The 24274-nt window shown below is 39.5% G+C and overlaps 1 protein-coding gene across 1 annotated transcript in view; it reads right to left on the reverse strand.

Moving 5' to 3' along the window:
* Positions 1-24274, reverse strand: part of TNKS (tankyrase) — a 207978-nt gene that overhangs the window by 16250 nt on the left and 167454 nt on the right. The window contains exons 14-21 of the mRNA XM_059384394.1: positions 23984-24129; positions 21796-21961; positions 20743-20962; positions 20346-20455; positions 12180-12368; positions 10262-10499; positions 9347-9429; positions 948-1068 (exon numbers count right to left, since the gene is read on the reverse strand). Coding sequence (XP_059240377.1) covers positions 948-1068; positions 9347-9429; positions 10262-10499; positions 12180-12368; positions 20346-20455; positions 20743-20962; positions 21796-21961; positions 23984-24129 — 1273 coding nt within the window. The remainder of the gene's footprint in view (positions 1-947; positions 1069-9346; positions 9430-10261; positions 10500-12179; positions 12369-20345; positions 20456-20742; positions 20963-21795; positions 21962-23983; positions 24130-24274) is intronic.

Genomic DNA, 24274 nt, shown 5'->3' on the forward strand with positions numbered 1-24274 from the left:
ACAATTTCTATTTGAGCAGAATTCTATTATAAACATACATGCAGCTATGTCTGATAGAAAAGAGAAACACATTGTAATCACAATGCAGTCAGGTCTAAAATCCAAGAATTATCCTGTAAAAACTCTGTGAGATGGCTTGAAACGGCCACTCACAATTCAAGTCTAAAACAGATCATTCTTGTTAGTTTCATTGCCTTTGTTAATGTAATGCAGACAAATAAGCAAGACTTAAACTCAAAAACTGGTACCCTTTAGTTTCATGTTACTCTTGCGACTTTGTTGGCTCTGCAGTGACTAAATCAAGTTCTTCCCCTTCTCTCCCTTTGCTTTCCTATTGGGAAAGCACTTGCCGCAAACCAAGATGATAAACGTGGAGGCCGCCAAGGGCGGGGGTGGGGGGAGACAGGAGGCTTGCAGCAGCACAGTACCGTGGAAAAAAGCCTGAGCTGCCAGTTGTGGCAGGGACAAAGGTTCAGGATGAGGTCAGAGGAAGAGGTCAGATTATGAAAAGCCATGTTACAAATGTCTGATTTTATCCCCAAAGCAACAGGATTCTCTTGAAAGGTGTTAAGCAATGCACTGATATGATCATAGAGTCATTTCGAAAAGAGTCTTCTGGGAGGAGTGCAGCCAGGCATGGGGGTTGGGGGGTGGGGGGTGGGAAAGGTGAGGCTTCGAGATAAGCTGGAAGGCGGCTGTGACAGTCCAAGGGAGAGATGACAGTGGCTTGGATTAGGCGACCTGTACTGGATTCAACAGCAGTGGGAAAGGAGAGAAGTGAAGATTCCAGAAAGACCCAGCATATACAATGTTGGTGGGGAGAGGGGGCAGGAAGGAGGTGCTACACCCTCCAAGCGTATGAGCTCTGGGTTCAGACCACTTGAGCCCTGACAACTTACTTATCCCGCTAATTTCGGAGACTTATTCTTTTTCCCCAAATAACTTACCTTGTTGTCCACCTAACAGTCTTTCTACTCCTTTGATTAATTTATGGCGGTGTCCATATGCATTGATGCCTATTTCTTTCAACTCCTCATGGCCCATATCAGCCAGTACATCTAGTGTAATCTGAAAAAACGGAACAAAATTAATCGCTAAATCTTTAACAGTGGCTCAGTTCTTCCATGCGTCTTCCATGCTATAATAACCCATCCAAACTGACAAACTCTTTTGTCTTCTTTAACTGTGAACTTAAAATCTTAAAGTTGTCTTGATAATTTTATCAGCTTTTTACTCACTTGAAATACTCCTTCCTTCTAGTCCATGGTGAATTATAATGGCAGAAACAATGCTATAGAGATAAAGAAGGAACACTGCTGTATTTCCTTTTGATTATTTAACTCTACCACTTTGTGCCTGCCTCAAGATATAAAAGAAAACAACCAGAAGCTTGAAGACAGGGAAATACCAGATCCCCAGATCCATCAGGTAGCAGAGAAAAATGCTGGGGGAAAGGGAGAGGGGCTTAGCACAAGGAAAGAGAATGTGACAAAAGGAGGAAGCAGTTTTAGCTAAGTAGGATTTATATCAAGATAAAGAACTCCCCAGTGCTGAGAAACAGTCCAGCATGGAAAAAGCTGTCTTTGAAAGCGGTGAGATTTAGAACACAAGTATACAGTTATACAGAAGTTATATAAAAAATCCCACTTCAGAAGGGAGAGTAGATGGTTTTTAAGTTCTCTTATAAATTCCCAGACTTAACAGTCCCTGAAGCCTTACATACATTCTGTTGTTGTAAAAACAGTGGTTTATAATTTCTGCTTATTCATCCCTACAAATGGAGGTGGTTAGCTGGCGGCTGACTACCAGGACTCAAAATCACCCAGCGCCTTTGTTGACTAAAAGTAACTGTGACTCTACCGCCACCCAGTGGCAGAGTTCGGGATGCACAGGATGGAATCTGGGGCCTCCACATTTCTGGAGGGCTGAATGGTGAAATCTAGCTCAGAAGAAGCTGGCCCTATAACAATGCAAACACTACTTTACAAGATGAGCCTTTAGTTTTCTCTTTCCTTGGAAAACTGAGAAATCCTTCCATAGACACCCTTTTTCCAACTCAAATATGTTTTATCTATCTGTAGTGTTCTCTACCTTTTTACTTGAATATTACATAAAAAACAAAACAAAACAAAAAAACCCCTGGCAAATTAGGCCTGGAGTTCACTGATTTTTATTGCCAGAATGAAATATTATATAATGAGTCTGATCTTCTCGATACAGCAAGTATACATCACTCACTCTTCAGGATAATTTACTATAGTGCTCTTAAGTGGCCATTTAAGAAATAATCGCTCCATTGTACAAAATGGGCAATTCGTTTCCAATCACCAAAAGGAAATTTTGAGCAGAGCTTTTAAAAAGCAACAGTTCTGAGATATACATCTTTGAGACAAAGTAATTCACAACATAATAGGAGCCTGTATATTTTTAGCAGACGTAATCTAATATACTTTGGAAGCCAGGCACAGGGTTTCCTACATTAGCGATGTCCCGTTTTTTCCTTCTAAACTTTGGTTCAAATAAGGTTGACGGAAAAACAGGATCTCATATCGATGTGGTAGCTTCAATTCAAAGAAACCTTAAACTTTTCTGAATCTGGACATAAAGTGTGTATCTGGAAAAATCAGAAACCAGGCCAAAGGACAGCATCCTCTCTGTAAAGTTCTAGAAAAGAAACGGAGACTATTTAATGTATCTGACAATACAGCTCCACTCACAAAATGAATAGCTCCCCAACTCCTCACGACCACCCTGAAGTTACTAAGGACCTCCTCATGGGGAACTGAGGCTCAAAGCAGTCCTAAATGCAGTACACAGGAGAGCTGAGACGGATCGCCCGATCTCTCTTGCCCTTGCTTATATTTCTTAAAGGGCTGACTAGAAAGCTAAAATAACTAAACATTACATTTAGCTGCTGCAAATCCATGGTGCCCAATTTGTCCCCATATTTAACAGGCAGTGGCCACTGGAAAACCTTAAATGATAAGCTTAGGAATTCAGATTACTGTTCATTTGTTCACTCATTCCTATACAGTAAATTTAATGAACACCTTCTAGATGCTAGGTATTTTCCCCAAAAAGTAACTTGTCAAACATTTCATTTAACTCTAAAACTATCCACTACAGCTCAGAAAGGAAAATAACTAGTCCAAGTTGGTAGTAAAAGAGCAGGGCCGGGAATCAAACAAGGTACTACCACAAAAGTTTATGCTATTTCTTCTGACAAGATTAAAAAGTAAACACAATAATGTGGTAAAGGTTGGTAAATGTTTTGGAGCAATCCCTATGGAAACTCTTAGGAAGGTTCCTACTTGGTCAAGGTTGTAGGTAGGGCTGGGAAAGATGGAAGGAACAGGAGGGGGTTCAGGAAAGGTTCTTAGGAGAACGTAACAACTTGGCTAAGAAGCAGAAGCTCATCAGGCAGAGAAAGAAGGAAAGGGTGTTTAAGACAAAGGGAACAGCATGTGCAAAAGGAAAACCCAGTAAGGGACTACGGAACATTGGGAGACTCTCAGCACCGAAGTCCAAAAGGTAAGAGTATAAGATATAGAGAGGAAAGAAGAAGGGATGGACAGAGCAGCAGGCTAGGAGCAGATCTTAACGTGCTTTTATCTATCAAGATGGTATCCAAACACTCCTAGGGAGCCTTTTCAGCAGAGTAGCACGATCAAAGTTATATTTGAGGAGGAGAATGACAACATTCTGAAGGGCAGGTCTGGGAAAGGACTGTGTGAACAAGGTAATGGAGAAGGGTTGAAGGGGGAAATCAGAGAGCAATTGCAAAATGAGAGAATACAGGGCCTGGTAAATAGAAATGGTTAAGAAAAAGAAAAAAAGGAATGGGAGTAGAGATTATTCCAGAAATCTGAAAACTGGTGAATATGAGATTATTGTCTCAAAAAAGGAAATGGAAATATCTGGAAGCAGGTTAGATGGATTCTGGATATGCTGCTCCACGATTCAGGCATTTTATACTATTAGAAATAGGCTTTTTGGGGAAAATTATCTTTAATTCGCTTAAACAATAACTTAGTTATCTCCAGGAAATTACAAGTTTCTTGGGCTAGGCATTTATATCTAGCACACATTAAAACCAAATTGATCCTACCTATCAGACTGGCTAGAATCAAAAAGAAAAAAACAACAAGTGTTGGGGAGGAGACGGAGAAAGGGGAACACTTGTGCTCTGTTGGTGGGAATGTACACTGGTGCGGCCACTGTGGAAAACAGTCTGGAGGGGCCTCCAAAAATTAAAAATAGAACTACCATAAGATCTGACAATTCCACTTCTGCGTATTTATTTGAGGAAAACAAAAACACCAATTCAGAGAGATATATGTGCCCCTATGTTCACTGCGACATTATTCGCAATAGCTAAGATAAGGCAGTAACCCTGGTCGATGAATGGATATAGATGTACTCTGGGTGTGTGTGTGTCTGTGTTGTGTATACACAACACACACAGAGTAAAATATTACTCAGCCATTTAAAAAAGAACGAAATCTTGCCGTTCATGACGACATGGATAGACCTAGAGGCTATATGCAAAGTAAGTCCGAGAAAGACAAGTAACAGTATGATTTCACTTCTACGTTGAATCTGAAACAGAAAAGAGAAACAGACTCAGATAAAGGAAACAAACTTGGTTACCAGAGGAGGTAGGAGTTGAGGGGCCGGGCAAATAGGTGAAGATGGTAAAGACGCACAAACTCCCCCTTACAATATAAGTAAGTCACGGGGATGGAATGTACAGCGTAGGGAACACAGTCCTAATCAATGACTCTGTATGGTTACAGATGTAACTAGGCTTATTGTGGGGATAATTTCATAATGCACAAAAATATCAAATCACTATGATGTACTCCTGAAACTAGTAAGTAGTGTAGGTCAATTCTACTTCAATTGAAAAAAAAAAAAAAAAACAAACCCAAATTATAATCTTTAAAATAAGGATTGTTGATGTATCAGCCAAATCACCTCACATAAAAAGCAAATGTCCCTTCACAAAGGGTTGCCTCTTGTTTCTAAGATTTGTTCATTTTCTTTGGCGTAGAGAGAGAAAAAGTAGAATTTTAATGGGAAGAGAAAAATTAAGAGTCTAAATGCACAAGCTCCTTCCTTGCACTTGGGCTTCAAAGGATGCAGGCCAGAGTAAGAGTTGTTAGAGCTAATTTTATAATCACATTCACAGTTAATGTACCCGAGACTCTTCCTTGGTCTTTTGATTTTGAAATAAAAATTTATAAAGGTCACTTTTCATGAAAATATATGAGTTGCCCATAAATATGTCCAAAAAAGCCTTCTAAGTCATAGTCCTAGCATTTATGCTTAGGAATTGCAGTGAAAATCAAATCAGCCTTTCCCAGAGAAAAAGTGTTCTAACCAGGAAGCTACGTTATAAAGGAAGGGCCAGAGGGACACTGGTACAGTATTTACAACAACAAAGGACACGGGTGTGTATTACTTGGTGAAGTTTGCATGTTTGAATAAGTCAAGTTAGTTAAGAGACTCCTGAGAGAATAACTGTGAAGGCATGAGGCTGTGATGCCCCTGAAGGATGTTTCCCTGAGACCGGAAGTAAAATAACTACACCCCGCTCCTCTGCGGGGTTAGCATCCTTGAGCAGAACCAGAAGCAGAAAGATCTTGTGTGTCAAAACGATTCAGGACACAGAACCACTCCCTGGCTTAACAGAAATGGACAAGAATTAAATGAGTACAGGGTATATGCCCACTCCTTCCCTCACTACCCAAATATCTTGACCATCAGCAATCATATTACAGCCTGATACAGAAATGTTAATGGGAGAAAATTCTGCAGGTAAACTTTAGAAAGGGTTACAGAATTTAGTATTCTTTAACTAAAGGCTACTCAAGGAACACTTGCAGTCAAAGTAAAAGTTAATTTGATTGCTTGATGCCTGGGCCAGAAGATAGTCAGACACAGTTCAATAGAAAGAATGGGAGTATCATTTGTCTGGAGGAAAGGAGCTGTGCTGGGCAATATACATTAAATGGAACAGTCAACATATTAATAAAAAAGGATACAGAAATTATTCCTGCAACAAGAAAATCGAAGGAGCCATTTACTCGGAACAAAAGTACAGTGTGAAAGAGAGCAATAAAGCCGATGAAACAGGAGAAGCTGTCAAAAGCCCCAACCGAGAGACTAAACGATTAAACTATTACAATCAATAGAATGAGATATCCATGTCACAGGAAATCAGTTACTGGGAGAATAAAGTAAAAGAGAAAAAAATAAAGCACAAAATTATGCAGCAAACAAATTGAAAGGGGAGAAATGGAAATCCTTTGAAAAACGTTCAACAGTCGACCGGAGTTATTTGTGTGAACTAGGGTCTTTGGTTTATTAAGCAAAGGTGTGTGGAATTTCAGTTCCTGTGGATCTGATTAGGGAAGAAGGGATATATTAGGGGATACCCTTTGGCTTTAGCAGGAGATAATGCTTTCACAAGAGCTTTTGTACCTCCAGGGAGGGAATAAGGCAAAAACATTCTTACTGTTTAGGACAGTCTCATAAGAAATCTCCAGGGTGTCTGGGGGGCTCAGTCGGTTAAGAGTCTGTCTTCGGCTCAGGTCATGATCCTGGGGTCCTGGCACTGAGCCCCGAATCGGGCTCCCTGCTCAGCAGGGAGTCTGCTCCTGCCTCTGCCTCTCCCTCCTGCCAGTGATCTCTCTCTCTCAAATAAATAAAAAAATCTTAAAAAAAAAAAGCATCTCCAGGGGCGCCTGGGTGGCTCAGCAGGTTAAAGCCTCTGCCTTCAGACCAGGTCATGATCCCAGGGTCCTGGGATCGAGCCCTGCATCGGGCTCTCTGCTCAGTGCAGAGCCTGTTTCTCTCTCTCTCTCTCTCTGCCTGCCTCTCTGCCTACTTGTGTTCTCTGTCAAATAAATAAAATCTTTAGGGGGAAAAAAAAAAAAAAGCATCTCCAAACCAGAGGGCAAATCAATGGTAGGTGAAGCTCAAGGAAGAATGCATTATTAGGGAAGTCTAGCAAGTCCTCACCACCAGACAAAGGACACATCTGACGGGTCGTTAAAGCATACTTTAAAAACTGGCACAGGAGCACGGTAGGACCAGGAATTTTAACTGTCTGGATACTTGAAGGTGTTATAATTTACAGTCAAGGGAAGTGACAAGCTAAATGCCTTTTCCAATGTTACACAGCTAATAAGAGAAAATAATCAGAATCAAGGTCTTTTAGGCCAGTGCTATTTCCGCTCCACTGTTTTGATCAATAAGAACATAACTGTAATAAGCAATATAAGGAAATTTAACTAAAAAAAAAGACATTGAATAATCTTAACAGTGTAACTGCTATGAAAAAGAACTGGTGTTTTTAATTAGCTCCAAATTGACTATAAGCCTATGAAGAAACCATAAATGGGGCAAAGAGGCCAGTGAGGAACTAGGAAGCACTATCCACAGAGAGAAGAAGGGAAAAATAAAAAGGGTATATTTATCTTTTTATTTTTTTTAAGATTTTTATTTATTTATTTGACAGACAGAGATCACAAGTAGGCAGAGAGGCAGGCAGAGAGAGAGGAGGAAGCAGGCTCCCCACTGAGCAGAGAGCCCGATGTGGGACTTGATCCCAGGACCCTGAGATCATGACCTGAGCCGAAGGCAGCAGCTTAACCCACTGAGCCACCCAGGTGCCCCAAGGGTATATTTATCTTAAAACAGGAGAAACTCTGTAGGAGAGGGCAGTTGGAAGGATAAGTCCATGCTAAGCTGATTGGGTCCTAGGAAGAGATGAAGGGCTGTCCTGTGTTGTGGTGAGCTGAATGGCGGCCCTCAGAAAGATGTATCCATGTTTTAATCCCCAGAATTTCTGACGGACCTATCTGGAAAACTTAGCACATGGGACTAAGTTAAGGATCTTGAAATGGGGAGATCGCTAGTATTTTTTTTTTTTTAAAGATTTTATTTATTTGACAGACAGAGATCACAAGTAGGCAGAGAGGTAGGCAGAGAGAGAGAGAGAGGAGGAAGCAGGCTCCCTGCCGAGCAGAGAGCCCGATGCGGGGCTCGATCTTAGGACCCTGAGATCATGACCTGAGCCGAAGGCAGAGGCTTAACCCACTGAGCCACCCAGGTGCCCCGGAGATCGCTAGTATTACATGGGTAGGCCTTAAATCCGACGCGAGTATCCTTCTAAGACACAGACGCGCAGGCACAGAGAAGGCAAGGTGACAAGGGAAGCAGAGGCTGCAGTCATGTGGCTGTAAGCCAAAGGGGCCCGGAACCTGGCAGAGGCACGAGCGGGCAACCCTGCCACGACTCGCTTTTGAACTTCAGGCTTCCAGAACTGCCGGGGAATAAAGCCACTAAGTTTTGGGCTAATTTGTTGTAACAGCCCTACGAAATGAGTACATGAGCAGACTAGACATTAGATTTCTGTGCCAAACAGGGTAAATGTAAACATAAAATTAGATTATACACGGGGGCAGATTGGGGCACACATGAAATTACAAGCCCTTTATTATACCTGCCCAAAGTGTAACAATTTATCCTCCCAATTGGATGTTAAAAGAGTAGGATCTGGGAAAATGACTAAATACCTTTCTCATTTTAAGATTCCATATAGAGTAGTAACAGTTGACTTAAAATCAGCAAGTTATTATTATTCAATATTGAATACTGACTGTGGTAATAAAATCATACAGTAAGAAATTAAAAAGTCATTATCCTGTATAAAAATAGAGTGACAAACAGAAGGGTCTTAATTCATAAATGCTGTAATGGTGACTTCTTACTCAGAGCATCATACACATTTAAGATGAACATGAAAACAGGACAGGTCCGAGAGTAGATGGCTAAGTTTTGGTTCAGCATTATTTTAGACTCATCTAGACAACAGAAACTTTATAAAGAGGCAATTTGCAAAAGGTACACTTGTCCAGGAATTACTTTGCTTTCCAAATTTAACAGATGACTGCTTTGTGAAGATTTTGCTAAACAGCTAATATAAAAATGTGTCATTGGTTTTAAGCGGAGTTTATTCACATTTATTGAGATACACTTTGTGGAAAAAGAATAATGAAAGAAGATTTTGAAACATTCTTTTGAGGTGGTTTCATGGCCCAAGTTTATGTAATAAAACATCGGTAGTCAAACCGCTTTTAAAGATATAATGAAGTAACGGTTAATGACTTGCATCATCTGTTAAACAATTTTGGGGAGAATTATAAAATCCTAAATTCCCCTGGCTTCTTTAGAGCTTGGTATGAGTTTTAAAGTTAAGAAGTAAAAAGAAACAAAGAATGGCAATTAATAACTCTTAATATTTCATTAAAAAGACTCAGCAAAAAGGAGAGCTTACCTGTTCTGTTTCAAAGATGTCCCGAAGGTGCTCAAGACCAAGGCTTTTTAGGAACTGGCTGATATTCATGTCAAGACCCGCAACTAAAACAGACATATATTAAAGTTTTCAGAAAGCAGTTATCAATCTAAAGGAAGTGATAGTATTTATTTAAAGCCATGGCTCTCTGACACCCTTGGCCATACAGATGATTTTACAGAGCATAAAAGTCATCTAGAATACATCTATTTAATTCAGTCACCTCAGGTTAACTCTGAATTTGGTGGAGAAGTAAAAGCAGAGTTTATCTTATTGGCAGCATTTATATTTACTATAATATTATAAAGTTTAATCTAATGCTTTTAGTGAAATATTTAATAGCTTGGAATTAAAAAACTGAATTTACCAGTTATGATTTGTTTCCATTCCTTAAATGATCTCTTTTTTTTTCTGATATAATTTCAGTAATAAGACTCACTCAGTAGTTAAATACAATATGACGGTTAGAAATGGATATACTGGAATATACATAAGAACAATATAGATGTCAAGGTATTTATTCTATGAAGATAGTTCTTATAAACTGGTGTGTATGTGAAAACTTACAGACAGGCTGTCTTTAAGACAGGTTTTCAATAATTACTGAGAAGTAAGTGAAATCTGTTCATTTAAAAAAATAAAAACGAGGGAGGCACCTGGGTGGCTCAGTTGATTGAACTCTTGATTTCAATTCAGGTCATGATCTCAGGGTCTTAGGATCGGGCTCTGTACTGGGCACGGAGCCTGCTTAGGATTCTCTCTCTCCCTCTCCCTCTCCTCCCTCCCCCACCCTCTCCCACCCAACCTGCCCCCCCCCCCAGGCTACTCTCTCTTTAAAAAAACAAAACACAAAACACCCCCATCAAAAGCCAAATAAGCATTCTCGAGTACACTCGCCTTCTCCTTCCTTCCTTTCTGCGCCCGCTGCCCCGTCCCCCGTGTTGGACGGTCCTCCTACTGCCAGTTCCGCTAAAGGGCCGGTGAGGTTATCGATGCTGCTGGCAGCTGACAGGCAGGAGGGGGTGGATGCTGGTGAGATCAGAGAGGCACTCACTACGGTGGCCTGAGGTTTAAAACAGGTAGGCAGGGCCTCCGGGGGCATGGCATCTATCAGCAAAGCTCTTATGTCATCAGCCTAAAAACAGTGAGACAAATAAACACACACACAAATACATTTTAAAATGGTAAAATTTTCCACTAAGGACCAAATGCTTCGTGAAATTTGTCTTTAGCGAGTGCTTCATTATTGCCCACTGGTTTTTGATCACTCCTTCCCCAACCTGCAACTCCAGAGAGCGCCAGCAGTTTCTGTAGGGGTCAGAACTTGAGTCCCTGTGTCGTTTTTAAAAATATTTCATCTTTTGAAGATCTAATGTTCACCCTGACTTTAGTTAATACTACTGTGTTATATAGTTGGAATTTGCTGAGAACAGATTTTCAGCAAAAATCTGTGTTCTTGACACACACACATTCACGTATATCAAAGTCAACCATGAAGGAGACATCTGAGAATGTAGACTACCCTGATTTCTGGAAACGTTTATTAAACACTGAGTGAAACGTGCAGACACAGTTGTCCATACTGATGACACACGTATTCAAAGTGTAAGTTAATAAAGATGGGAATGAGTTTAAAAAGTTTCCTGTCTCGTTAAAAAACAGCCTGCTGCAGTACTGACGCAGTCTCTCCTTCTGAAGTTCTCATATTTACACCAGGTTTGCAGATGCCTCAATACTGACAATGACTTTTCTTCAGTTATTTAGTGCATGCTTAATAATTAAATGTCCAGTTATAATTTGGAAATGTTAGAAGGCCACCGCCTTAGTCTGGCTGGCTTATTCACACTGTCACAGCCCGTTAGGCCTAAGTGCTGTGAGACGACGTGGGAGTCTCCGAACACAGCCAGCCGTTAACTCCCTCCTCTGCGTGCACGCGCGCCACCAGAGGTGGCATCTGTCTCCCTCCCTTTAGATCGGGCAGCCCTGCAAGTTGCAGTGACCAAAACAATGTAGATGGAGTGGTGTCTGAGGCTTTTAAGGCCAGCTTTAAAATGACTGGCAGCTTCTACTTCTGCTCTCAGATGCATCGTCTCCATGCTATAAAGAAGTCCAGGTCAACTACAGAGGGAAGGGGGGCTCCGTGGAGAGACACCCTGGAGGATGAAGGGCGGCCCGAGACCTCGCAGCCTCGGCTGAGCTCCCAGCTGGACGGAGGTGTACGCACTGCAGAACTGGGTCGCGGAGCCACGGAACCCATGGAACCGGGGGCAACAGTCAGTCACTGTGGGAAGCCACTGACTTGGTTTCGGTTAAGCTACTAAGTGTTCTGAAGTGGTCTGTTACTCAGCAATAGATGTGTGAGACAGAATGTGGCTTGGGAAGGTACTTGTGGTTAAAAAATGATATATTATTGTGCATATCAATTTACGTTCCCATCTTCAAAGGCATACTATACGGCCTAGAAGGTAAATTTTCTTTGACTATCTCACTGCCTCAGGTACATCGGCTGCTCCTGAACAATATGCTAAATGTAGAAGGTCTAAGATACTTCACTCATGTAATTCTCTGAGGATACGTTCTAGATACGTGTTGTTTTCCCATGCAAGTTAAGCATGGCAGAAAGAATTAATTTAAGGCACTGCTTAGTTTGCCTTAACAGAGTTTTGAATTATCTAATATGCAAATAAAAAAAATTTCAGAAGGAAGGAAATTTGTCCTTACTGCTAAAGGTAAACCTGCTAAGCCCTGAAATTTAATGTCGTCTCGGAAAGCACAAATTTAAGGCAATACTAAATAATTCAGAATGAAGACTTACTGTTGCCAGATCTAAAGGTGTCTGACCTTCTTGGTTCTTCATAGTGGGATCCGCACCATGGGCCAGAAGTAGGGCACATAACTGGGTCCTTCCTTTTTGGGCTGCTTCATGAAGAGGAGTAAATGCCCACTTATCGGTGGCATTTACACACGTGTTGTATTTTATCAATAATGCTGCTATATCCACATGCTGAGAAAAAAACAAAGGTTGCGAAAGACCAAGAATGAGATTATCTGGGCAAGCTCCATCAGGTCTGCCTGCTGTTTTAACACTTCCTTCCCTATTTTCATCCTTAATGTACGTTTCTTCTATTAAAAAAAAAAAAAAAAAATACTTCTCCCACTCCTATATATTGGACCCCATCTTTTCTTGCCTCCAAAATCTCCATTCCGCAGTCATTACTGTTTTACCCTGTGATTCTTCATAGGTGCTTATAAAAGTTTTTATTTGGCCTTCTACCATAATCAGGTCTATCTTAAAAATGAACACAGAAAATGAAACTATGACCTGACTCCAAGCCTCCTCTCCAAGGTCTAGACTGCCTGAAACTTTTGAAAGAAGTGTTCTTATTTGCTTCTCTGATCTTCCTATTTCTCTTCTAACCCACTGCAATCTGATCTATTTATTGAAACATTTGTCTCAAAGAGTCTCACTGTTTTCTCTTCAGCCCTTGGGGAAGTAATGTAACATAACAAAACAGCACTGTACAAAACTGAGTCTGCAATGTCCAAAATGACTTGTGGGTGGGGGAAATGCTAGCAGCAGATACATTAAAAGCTGGGTGTGGGGGCGCCTGGGTGGCTCAGTGGGTTAAGCCGCTGCCTTCGGCTCAGGTCATGATCTCAGGGTCCTGGGATCGAGTTCCGCATCGGGCTCTCTGCTCAGCAGAGAGCCTGCTTCCCTCTCTCTCTCTCTGGCTGCCTCTCCATCTACTTGTGATTTCTCTCTGTCAAATTAATAAATAAAATCTTTAAAAAAAAAAAAAGCTGGGTGTGATGTGATGAGATGCTGAACCATGATGGCCAGAGAAGAACGGAAAAGAAGAGCTAAAATCGAGAAACTGGAAAAAAAAGGAAAGAAAAAAAGGAACAAGGAAAGAAAAAGGAAAAAACCCTGGATTTTAGAAAGACAGATTAACTGCAGAGAACGAAAGAGACAGAAAAGGCAAAGTTGACTGACTACCTTCCGTTTTTCAAAATTTGTCTAGAAGATTAAAAACCAAAGGGGAACCATTAACAGACTTTGAGTAGCAAAAGTTGAAGTGGGAATGAAACTATAAGAAAGTTAAGTTTCATTTTGAGTAAACAGTTTTTGAGGTACAATATCGAAGTAATGCTGTTCTGTGAATGGTTTGACACAAAAGGCGGGAGCACAGACAAGGAGGGGCGCCATTTCTATGCTCCCCCGCGCTCTCACCTACTCACCCAACCACCAGACATGGCTGAGTACCACCAAGTGCCTGGCCCCTGGACTCTTGGGGGACTACAAAACAGAATACAGAGTTGACAGCTGTAGCTAGTTGATAAACTTGCTAAGAGAAGGAATACAGAAAGATAATTTTAAGCGGGGGTGGGGGGGATATAAAGCTTTGAGAAAACAGTATTTGGAGAGAGGAGCGTGGAAGAGTCCTCAGAGGAGACAAAAGGGGTGATAAGAACTAAAGAACTGCGAGGGGTCAGGAGCACGTGAGACAATGTAGAAGCAAGTTTCGCGGAGAGCAGGTTCCCTCAAATAGTAAGTTCTATACAGCAAAAAGTTTGTTTCTTCCAAAAAGTCCTTATAAAGTAAGCTTAAAACAATGAATTATGCAACAGTAATATTAATTCGATGGTTGGGCTTTTGAGAATAATAAAAATAACTTTATTCTTATAAGCATATTTAAGGACGCTACTTTGGTTGCCACTAAAGTAGTTCTAAAATCCATTTCAACTCTAATATTCTATAATTTTGTGCAATTGTCCTATTTGTGTTCTTTATGGATACATTTCCTGGCATAGCTGGCACTTCTGATAGTTAAGTCAGAAGCACATCATCTGTTAAGACTAGATATCTAACTCAAGCCGCTGCTCTACTGCAATATACTGAGTTATCAGAAGCTGACTTTCAAGAGAACAAGAAGAGACAGGGAAGGTAGAAACAGATATATCCCAAGATGAGATTTATGGCATGCTTCTTATTTTCTGTAAGAGAGTCTTTGCTCTCCCAAAGACAACACTCACCTTGAAAATAACAGATGCTTTTTTCTGAGGCAATATTCAAGTTTTTAAAATCTAATACTTATTAATTTCAGGAAAATAATTTCAAAAAATAAAGAGAAGAAAACGATAGAGCCACCCTATGACCCAGCAATTGCACTACTGGGTATTTACCCCAAAGATACAGATGTAGTGAAAAGAAGGGCCATATGCACCCCAATGTTCATAGCAGCGATGGCCACAAGAGCCAAACTGTGGAAGATGCTGAGATATCCTTCAACAGATGAATGGAAAAAGAAGGTGGGACGTACACAATGGGATTTTACTCAGCCATCAGAAAGGATGAATACCCAGCTTATGGATCAATATGGATGGGACTGGAGGCGATTATGGTAAGTGAAGTAATTCAAGCGGAGAAAGTCAATTATCATATAATCATACGAACGCTCATTTGTGGAACATAAGGAAAAGCATGGAGGACCTTAGGAGAAGGAAGGGAAAAATGGAGGGGGAGATGAACCATGAGAGACTTTGGATGCCGAGAAACAAACAGGGTTTTAGAGGAGAATGGGGTGGGGGAATGGGTGAGCCGGTGATGGGTATTAAGGAGGGCATGTATTGCGTGGAGCACCGGGTGTTATACGCAAACAATGAATCATGGAACACTGCATCAAAACTAATGATGTTCTGTATGTTCTGTATGGTGACTAACATAATAAAAAAAAAAAGAAAGAAAAGAATTTATGAGGAAAATATAAGTCAAATAACTTCTAAGGAAGCTCCCACATTGGCTTGACAAGATAAGAAAAAAAAAAATGAATCAAAGGAGCACAATTATACTAGGGCTTTTGAGAAGAAGCTATGTTTTGTGATCTTGGGATTACGAATGATATACATCATTATAAAACTGATTCCAACACAAAAGATAAAAATAGGTACCAACTGTGGTATTCCATAAATTACTTAAAACAAAATAACCTCCCCCAAATTTATCTCCCTTATTTAAAGGTTATATATTGAAAAGAATAGCTCTTTTTGTTCAGTTAATCCAAAAGCATGGAATAGCTTCAAGCTTCTCCCCACTAAGGTTATAGGGCATTCACACAATGATTCAGATGATTAATTTTATTCTACTCTCATGTGTATTGGTAGAGTAGTATAATTTGGTAGACTAATTTGCATAGGCTTCCAAAATTAGATAGTCCAAGGAAAATTACGTGTGTGTAAAATGAATTGTATATATGTTATTTATTGTTCAACTTTCTTTATACTAAATTTATAGTTTATGCTTGGAGCAACCAATTACATGCTTATTAAATCTACTGACAAACATCGGAAAGAGCAATAAACAGGAATGAGTAGATTACTACCAAAGTATGCTAACAACACACTTCTTCAGTCTTTAAAGAGCTACACCACTGGGACAAAAATAGTATCTGAAATTTAAGGCTGACAAATCCAATAAATAAGCTATTCCTCAGTTTATACCACTGAAAGAACAATATTGAACTGGAAGGTCTAGAAAAGGAACTGAACTCCGTTGGAATGGAGAGGCAATTTAACATGGTTTCAGAATCCAGCTGAAACACAGAACACTTTAACTGACAAATACTACCTAAAAAGACTATGAGGGCCCCAATTTCATTCTAGAAAGCTGGAATGTAAGGAGAAGAGAAATATGCTTGGGCTCCAATGAGAGCCATTTAGTTGTACAATGATGTCATGAAATCCCAGGATTATACCTTTTAGAAAAGGCACTGAAAAATGAAAGAGTCGTGAGGTAACAGAAAATTACAGGCTTTGTGGTAAACAAATACCAATGTTTTATATGTACCGAATAACGAAAAAACTAACTGTTTGGTGTACATGTATATTAGATATATAAGACATTCTAATACAAAACACTCTCCTGACATCTGTAACTTTTATTTAAACTTCTTAGACTGTTCCTACAGTTGGAAAAACTGAGATGGCAAATCCTTTCTGTATAAAAACACTCACAGAGACACACACAGGCAGCAAACTGAGCTCTGTAGAGTAAAAAAGGTAAAATACAAGTCAAAGAATAATTACCAATAAATAATAGCTTAAGTAGCTTTATGTAATTTCACGGATATCTCACATGATTATTTCATCCCCAGGCTGCAAGTAACCGAAGCCAGTTAGTCTGTGTGTCTATCGCACACGGACACGGAGCTGCTCCAGCACACGGATTACTCGTAGGACCACTGGGTGGCGCCCAGCCATTATTCTGGCCAGTAGGATGGCTATGGGGAGCAAGTTATCTTTTTTTAAAAAAAATATTTTATTTATTTATTTGTCAGAGAGAAAGAGCATAAGCAGAGGAAGTAGCAGGCGGAGGGAGAGGGAGAAGCAGGCTTCCCGCTGAGTAAGGGAGGCCGATGCGGGGCTGGATCCCACGGCCCTGGGATCATGACCTGAGCTGAAGGCAGGTGCTTAATGACTGAGCCACCCAGGCGCCCCTGGGGGCAAGTTATCTTATAATAATAGTTACTATTATTATTATTATCTTATAATAATAACTATCATTATTATTATTACTTATAATATGGATTTTAGGCCAGAGGATGCACTTTCCACATACATGATCTTGTCTAATTATCACAACAACCCTGTAAAGAAGCTTTCAGCATCTGAGTCCTGCTAATGAGAAAACTGTGATCAGAAGGATTAAGGTACTGCTTGGAGACTGGGTTATCAAGTAGAAGCCTACAGATGAGATCGCAGATGCTCACAGCCCGAGTTCAGGTTTTTCCATTATACACAGCTACCCGCAGGTCTTGCCGGACTAAAACTCAAGTGTCATTTCCTGAAAAGTCAAAAATGGCGAAGCGTATCATATCAGGGAGAAGTCACGTACGTAGGGATTACTGGGTAACACTAGGCCCCAAACTACTCTGCAAACAGCTTTATTTTTAACTGAGAAGCTTTTATTTCACACCATAAAAATCTCCTCCATAAAACGGTTACTTCAGGACAGTGCACCACATACACCCTGCAGCCGGGCCAGTGCTAGGACCGCTGGATGAACACCACCCAACACAATGTAACTAGTGTTTTGCCACCTTAACAGAGAAATGAGGACCAGAGCCCTACCTTTTCATTATACTATCCAGCCAAGGCTTACTATGACATGAGTAAAAAAGGGACTTTTGAAAGACAGATTTATATATCTAGAGATATTAAAAATATTATTATATCTACCCTTTAGTTAAAAGAAGACAAAGTAGCTTTTAAAATTTTTATATTGTGGCTAACACTGGTCCTCATTTTAAATCTACTAATTGAGAATGAGATAAATACTGACTTGACATGATTACTGACAACGGATTACATGGTAGACAAATGGCATTAGATAAAATTATTTTTTAAAACCGAGATTCTCAACGGGGAGGGTGATCTTACCTACTGCCAGCTGGGAATCACTGTGTCACAGGGATGTTATGGGGCAGGGAGAGGGGAGAGGTAAGTGTTGTGCAGGGAAAACCCACGGCAACCAAAAAAGGTCAAGAACCAAAAAAGTAAGGGCTTTAGTGAGGAACACTTATGACTACTGAGTGAATAGTCATTGACTCACAGATATCTGATTTTTGAATTTGTAAAGTTTAATACCAGAAGGACTTTTAGTGACTCAAAAAACCCACCTAATACAATGAGGGGAAAAAAAAACCTACTATAAACACATTATCTAGCCTGTTACCATTCTGTGGTAGAAGGATGGTGTCAACCAGGTTGATTACAACCTCTATCACATGCTCCCTACACAGCCTGGAGAATTTTCTGTTCATTTTTACTTGGATAATTCGTTTCATTTACAAAGAGCTTAGCAGTAGGGATGTGATAACAAACACCGTAACATGGAAAGAGAGATGAAACAAAAGATGTCCATTATTTTTCTCACACGGAGTTAGGAGATGATGGTGAAGTAAGTATGAAATGGAACAGTGGGCCTCTGTTCTGGACCCTGGTTGCACGGCACCTCCCTTCAGCTAAGCGCAAGGTAGCTTCAAGGCAACACAAAACAGAACAAGGTTGACCTGCATACTACATTACTGTTTAGCCACTGTGCGTTTATTTCTCTCATACTAGTCACCAAAGGACACACACACGTGTAAGTAACATCTCAACGCCTTTCCTATCAGGAGACTAGGAATTAAAAGGTAAACTACTTTTGAATTAAGTTTTATTTTCTCTGCTTTCTGTGACAGCAGTGAAGACGGAGGCAGTTAAAGACTGACCAGATAGAACTTATCTATGTGTAAAATGTATCGAAAAAACACACAGATCCATGTAGTCTACACAACAGATAGTGTAAGTCTTACTAGGTCGGGTCAAGAACTAATTCTATTGCCCACATCTATCCTTACTCCTTTGTAGATTTGTATGAAGTAAAAAGACTCTGCTTTGTGGCTCCTGGATGGTTCAGTGGGTTAAGCCTCTGCCTTCAGCTCAGGTCATGATCTCAGGGTCCTGGGATCGAGCCCCGCGTTGGGCTCTCTGCTCGGCAGGGAGCCTGCTTCTCCCTTCCCCTCTGCCTACCTCTCTGCCCACTTGTGATCTCTCTCTCTGTCAAATAAATAAATAAATCTTAAAAAAAAAAAAAGGCTCTGCTTTAAGTTCTACTGATCCCATCAGCTTTATAAACTCCTAACTGAAGAAGCAGCAGAGGGATTCGAGGGACAGAAGACAGAGAGAAGGATCATGCTACAAAGTGAAAATTAATCTCCAAATGACAGACAAGTAAAAAAAAAAAAATCATATGTAACTGTATATGTAGTATGTTAGCAGTAAATATTTAGCATGTCTGGACCTCAGGAGAAATATATGCTGTACAGTGAAACTGGGCACCTTTTTTTGAAGGAAGCTTAGAAGAAAATTCTACTAAATTTGAGAAGAGACAATCATCTTGGGAAAGGTAACTTTACTGCAGTTTCAAGATGATTTCAGTACTAATAATATATTTATTAAATCTGACAAGTTCTAATTAATTTATGTTACACTGGGAAATTTCCTGTCTGTCCAACTCAAATTGCACTGTTTGCCTTTCCTTAAAAGTATTCCCACAGACTGTCATCTCTCTGAAACACTGGTTTTTTCAGAGGGCTTAGGAGAAGATGAGGACATTCCTCATGGAGGCCAATGGAGAAGAGTAAGAGAATATGAAATCACAATGATTAGTTTTTACTTATAGCTTGTTAGGCTTCTGCAAATCCAGAAACTGTCCTCATCAATATGATTCCAACTGTGAGGTCCCTGGTATGTATGATCCATCATCTATGGGGTTTTATAGTTGAACCGGGAGTAAGTGAATGAACAGAAAAGCACATGGACATTTATCCTGTGTGATTGTTCCTGCGTGATTTAGGGCTAAGTGGGCCTTGGTGATTTTTGGACAGTCAGTTTCAACAAATGTCATCAAGACACCGCAGTACCCTCCTCTTGCTCTGGCGGCTGATGATTCCAGTTACAGTGCTTTGAGAATGGCTCTGGACGTCCACTGCAGGCCTTCAGTGAGACAATCAAATACTGTGAAACCACATGTACCAACGGCTCAACCGTTTACTTGGCTATTTTTAAGATTCTGATGATAAACAAAAGCAAGCATAACTTCCATGCCCACAAACAAACAGCCTCCTTAATTTTATAGTTTCTAAAATCTACTTGGGGGAGAGTTAAGATCTATTACCTCTATCAGTAACTACTCAATGAGCAGCCGTTACACATCTATTCCCGTGCTAGAGAATGTGAGAAGAGCAGAGAGCTGTGAGAGCATGGCCCTTGGCCAAAGCATAGTTAAGCATGGGAAGGCTGGAAACACTCTGAATAGTAAGATTCAAATCGTGCTACATTATGCTGTGGTTACGTATCTACTTACTTCCTGCACAGTATGCATTTGATAAAATAGTAAATGTCAGGGAAGTTTTCCAGACTGGAACTTTAGCATGCTCACCCCGTAGGACGCTGCATTATGAAGAGGAATTAGACCACCTTTGTCTTGGGCATTAACGTCTGCTCCATGCTCCAGAAGATACTCAGCTACTTCCAGATTATTGTAGCCTGCTATTAGAGTGAAAAAGGCAAACATGTTAGACTAAGAAAATATATCAATATTTGTATCTATGTCTATAAAGAATGACCAGAAAAATGTTAGGATTATAGATACTTTTTGCTTTAAAAGCTAATACTCCTCTCACATAACTAAGAGCCTTTACAATTAGAAATTATATAAAATGATGTCAATCAAAAGCATTTTACTATTTCTGCTCAGCATTTCTTTCATCTTCTGGTAAACTGTATCAGCTGTCCAAGAACGGCCAATGGGCCTTGGATGAGCCACTGACACTTACCTGCCAGGTGCAGAGGGGTTGAGTTCCTGCCCTGGGTGTCTCTGCAGTTGATGTTCTCCGGGGTACACAGCTTCTGCACTCTTGCCAGGCAGCCTTTCTTGGCAGCATCCAACAAGGCAGCATCGCCTCTCAGCAAGTCCTGGATATCCGTGTCTCCCTCTTTTACCAAATCTAATGGTGTATTTCCATCCCGGTTCTTTTTGGTTGGATCTGCTCCGTGCTAAAACAACAACAATAAGACAAAAGAGACCAACAAAACCAAATGGGGTTTGTATTTTCTATAGTTATCTTTTCTAAGGTTTATTTTTAACTTCATCTTCACTCACCCAAGGAAAGAGATCTATTTTATACGCATTTGGGGCGGGGGGTGGGGGAGGCCTTATCTGATACCATAAAAGTGGTGGGACAAGAATTCTATTTATGTTTAACCCCCGTAAGTTTTTCTCTAGTTAAAAAAAAGAGAGACAAAAAACAATATGTCTGATTATTTTTTCACATCTTTTAATTTAAAAAAACACAAAACCATTAAGTTAGTTTAATAAAACTACCAGTTTCTACTATTTCATTTATATCCCCCAAATTTATATGCATAATTTTGTCTAAAGATTACTTTATATTTTAATACCAATCTAATATTAAGGTTCTTGTAAGATATATGTTTAATAATGAGCAATGAGTTTGTTAATAATAAAACAGCTGCTAAGAAAAAAAATCAATGTTGATTAAAACTCTTGTTTCTCCTAGTACAATGTTTTCTCACATTAGTATCATAAGTACTGGATAAGCAGTGCAAACTAATGCAACTCTTTCCAAAACCTACCCTGATGAACTGTGATGAACTGAACTTAATCAAATCAGTTCAGAAAGGCACTTCAGACACTACTCAAAGCTATGTAAGTATCATACCACACTTAAATATCCCCCTAAAATAGAAAATGGAAGCAGTCTTTATAGCACTTCTTATACTTAATAATTTACTGTGATGTAATTTTACATGCTAACCAAAAAATAAATATAATTACTTTATATTTTATAATTTTTAAAATTACATACTTTTAAAAGGAGCTTGCAGATTTCATATTTTCCTTTAGCTGCTGCTTCATGCAGAGGGGTAAATTTCCATAAGTCCGCCACATTGACAGAAGCCCCATGCCTTACTAAAAGCTCAGCTACCTCATAGTGTCCATATGAACAAGCATTATGTAGGGGCACCAAGCCACTAAACAAAAGAAAATTATTTTAAAGACATATAACAGATCTTTGTGTTAAAATGATACTTATAATAAAAATAACATAATTCTTCTACAGCAGTGACTATACTGAACACTCACTTCAAAAGAAAGAATTCTCCTCTGGTCTTGAAGATATAGCATCCAGTTCCAAATAGGAATTAACAATTTCAAAAACATCCCTTTCAATATAAGGATTTTTTTCCCTAGTTTCTTGGTGATGGACAGAAATTTCACAGCCATCCTACGCTTAAAACACATACAGATACACCCATAGAAAAGCTCCATCACAATACTTTAAAGTCAGGTTTCATCAATATTAAGAGCAACACTACAAAGTGACTTCAGGAATAATCTAATCAGGAATTGGCTTTTAATCAACTCAGCTTTTCTTCCATTCGGGTTTTCCTAATGAAAACTGTATGCTTATAAAATATACAATGCAATTTAACTAGTTTATTTAGGCAAGTTTTACCTTTTGTCTTTGGTTTTTATTTCTTAATTCCTATTAATTCAGTAGTGGTTTCTATGCATAGATTTAAATATTTAAGTGCCATACAGTGAAAACTCAAAAAGCCAAATGATACAGAAACTTCAGTATTCAGTAAGGGAGACAGTGACACCAACCATAAACTCCAGCCCGATGAGAAAAATCTAGCTGCCTCAACTTATGAGCAAACTAGTTTGAGATAACTCTGAGCTCTGGTTGGAAGGCAGCTGGCAATTGGAAAAAGATAGAAAGGGATTCCTATAAAAAAAGAGTGAATCAAAAGGACAAGCTTAAGTTGCACTTAAAACATGACAAAAACAAGGTATCAAATGTCTTTTTACTTAGGATCAGTTTTTTTTTTTTTTTTTTTTTTTAATGTTTTGAGACCAAAAATACTGAGTGCTAACTAAAATGGGCAATGGAGGGATGTCTGGGTGGCTCAGTCACTTGGGTCGCTGCCTTTGGCTCAGGTCCCGCATCGGGCTCCTTGCTCAGCAGGGAGCTTGTTTCTCTCCCTACCTCTGCCTGCCACTCTGCCTGCTTGAGCTCTCTTGCTCTCTCTCTATCTCTCTATCTGACAAATAAATAAATAAAATCTTAATAAATAAATAAACAAATAAAATAAAAATAAAATGGGCAATGGAAACTGGTTGCTCTCCAGAGTGCTACAACACTTGGAAAGAGCTGGTGCTATTATTACTAAATATTCAAGTCTGAAGTGCCCGTTTTAAAAGATAAATAAATCCGTAATGGTTAACTGAAGTCTAAATTGTATGGTTTAATTCCACTCTGATATGTAATTGCACAGAAAAGTGCTTGCTTATTTCTATTTTGAGATGATATGAAATTAACTCAGAATACGGAAGCTCATTTCAGTTAACACTTCCTTCTCGCATTTTTAAACAGCTGCCGTGACTGCTTTAAACTCTGTCTAGATAAATTAAAATAATTTAGTAAACTAATATAAAAAGTATAGAATATCTGAATTAGTGAAAATAAAAGTATACATCTATTAATACCAATGACTTTGGGATGGATGGCTTCTTTTGGGAAGAGAGCATACATTTTAAATAGCAAAAAAGAAGAAAGGACGAACAATAAATTACAAACTGTATAAACACATTCACGCGATGCAGTAAAATACTATCACAGGCATTAAAAAGATGAGATGGACAATTAAGTACTGATACGGAAAGGCATTCGAGATACACTCCTGGGTGAGAAAGCAAGTTGCAGAGTAGGCTACGTGGAAGGGCGTCATCCTTTAAGTTAAAAACAAGCACTGCCACTGCAAGAGCATCTGAACTTTTAGAAAAATCTGGAGGATTATCACAAAGTGTTCACGTAATCTTCAGAAGGTGGGGTGATAGGGATTTTCATTTGCTATACTGTACATTTCTATTACATGCCTTAAATTTTAAAAAACACGTGTTACTTTTTTAAGAGTGAAAAAAATATCTAGGACTTCAAAAAATAGTTGTAAAAAATTCGCAAGTCCCAAACACTAAATTCTAACACATACCCTTTGTCTTTGGCGTGGACATCGGCACCGTGGTGTAGAAGGTACTCGACGACAGACACGCGATTGTAGCCTGCCGCAAAGTGTAAAGGGGTAGAATGCCGGCCCTCCAGATCTCTGCAGTTCACATTCTGAGGGCTGCAAAGTTGCTTTAATGACATACACACACACACACACACACACAAACACAAAAAGAACATTAATATTTATTCCCATGTTTTGCTCCAAAATACTGCAGGCATCCTGGATAAGCTGTTATTTCCTAATGAATATTTATTTCTAAAGATTAGATAA

Source organism: Mustela nigripes, chromosome 18 (genome assembly GCF_022355385.1).
Source record: "Mustela nigripes isolate SB6536 chromosome 18, MUSNIG.SB6536, whole genome shotgun sequence".
NCBI classification, from domain to species: domain Eukaryota; kingdom Metazoa; phylum Chordata; class Mammalia; order Carnivora; family Mustelidae; genus Mustela; species Mustela nigripes.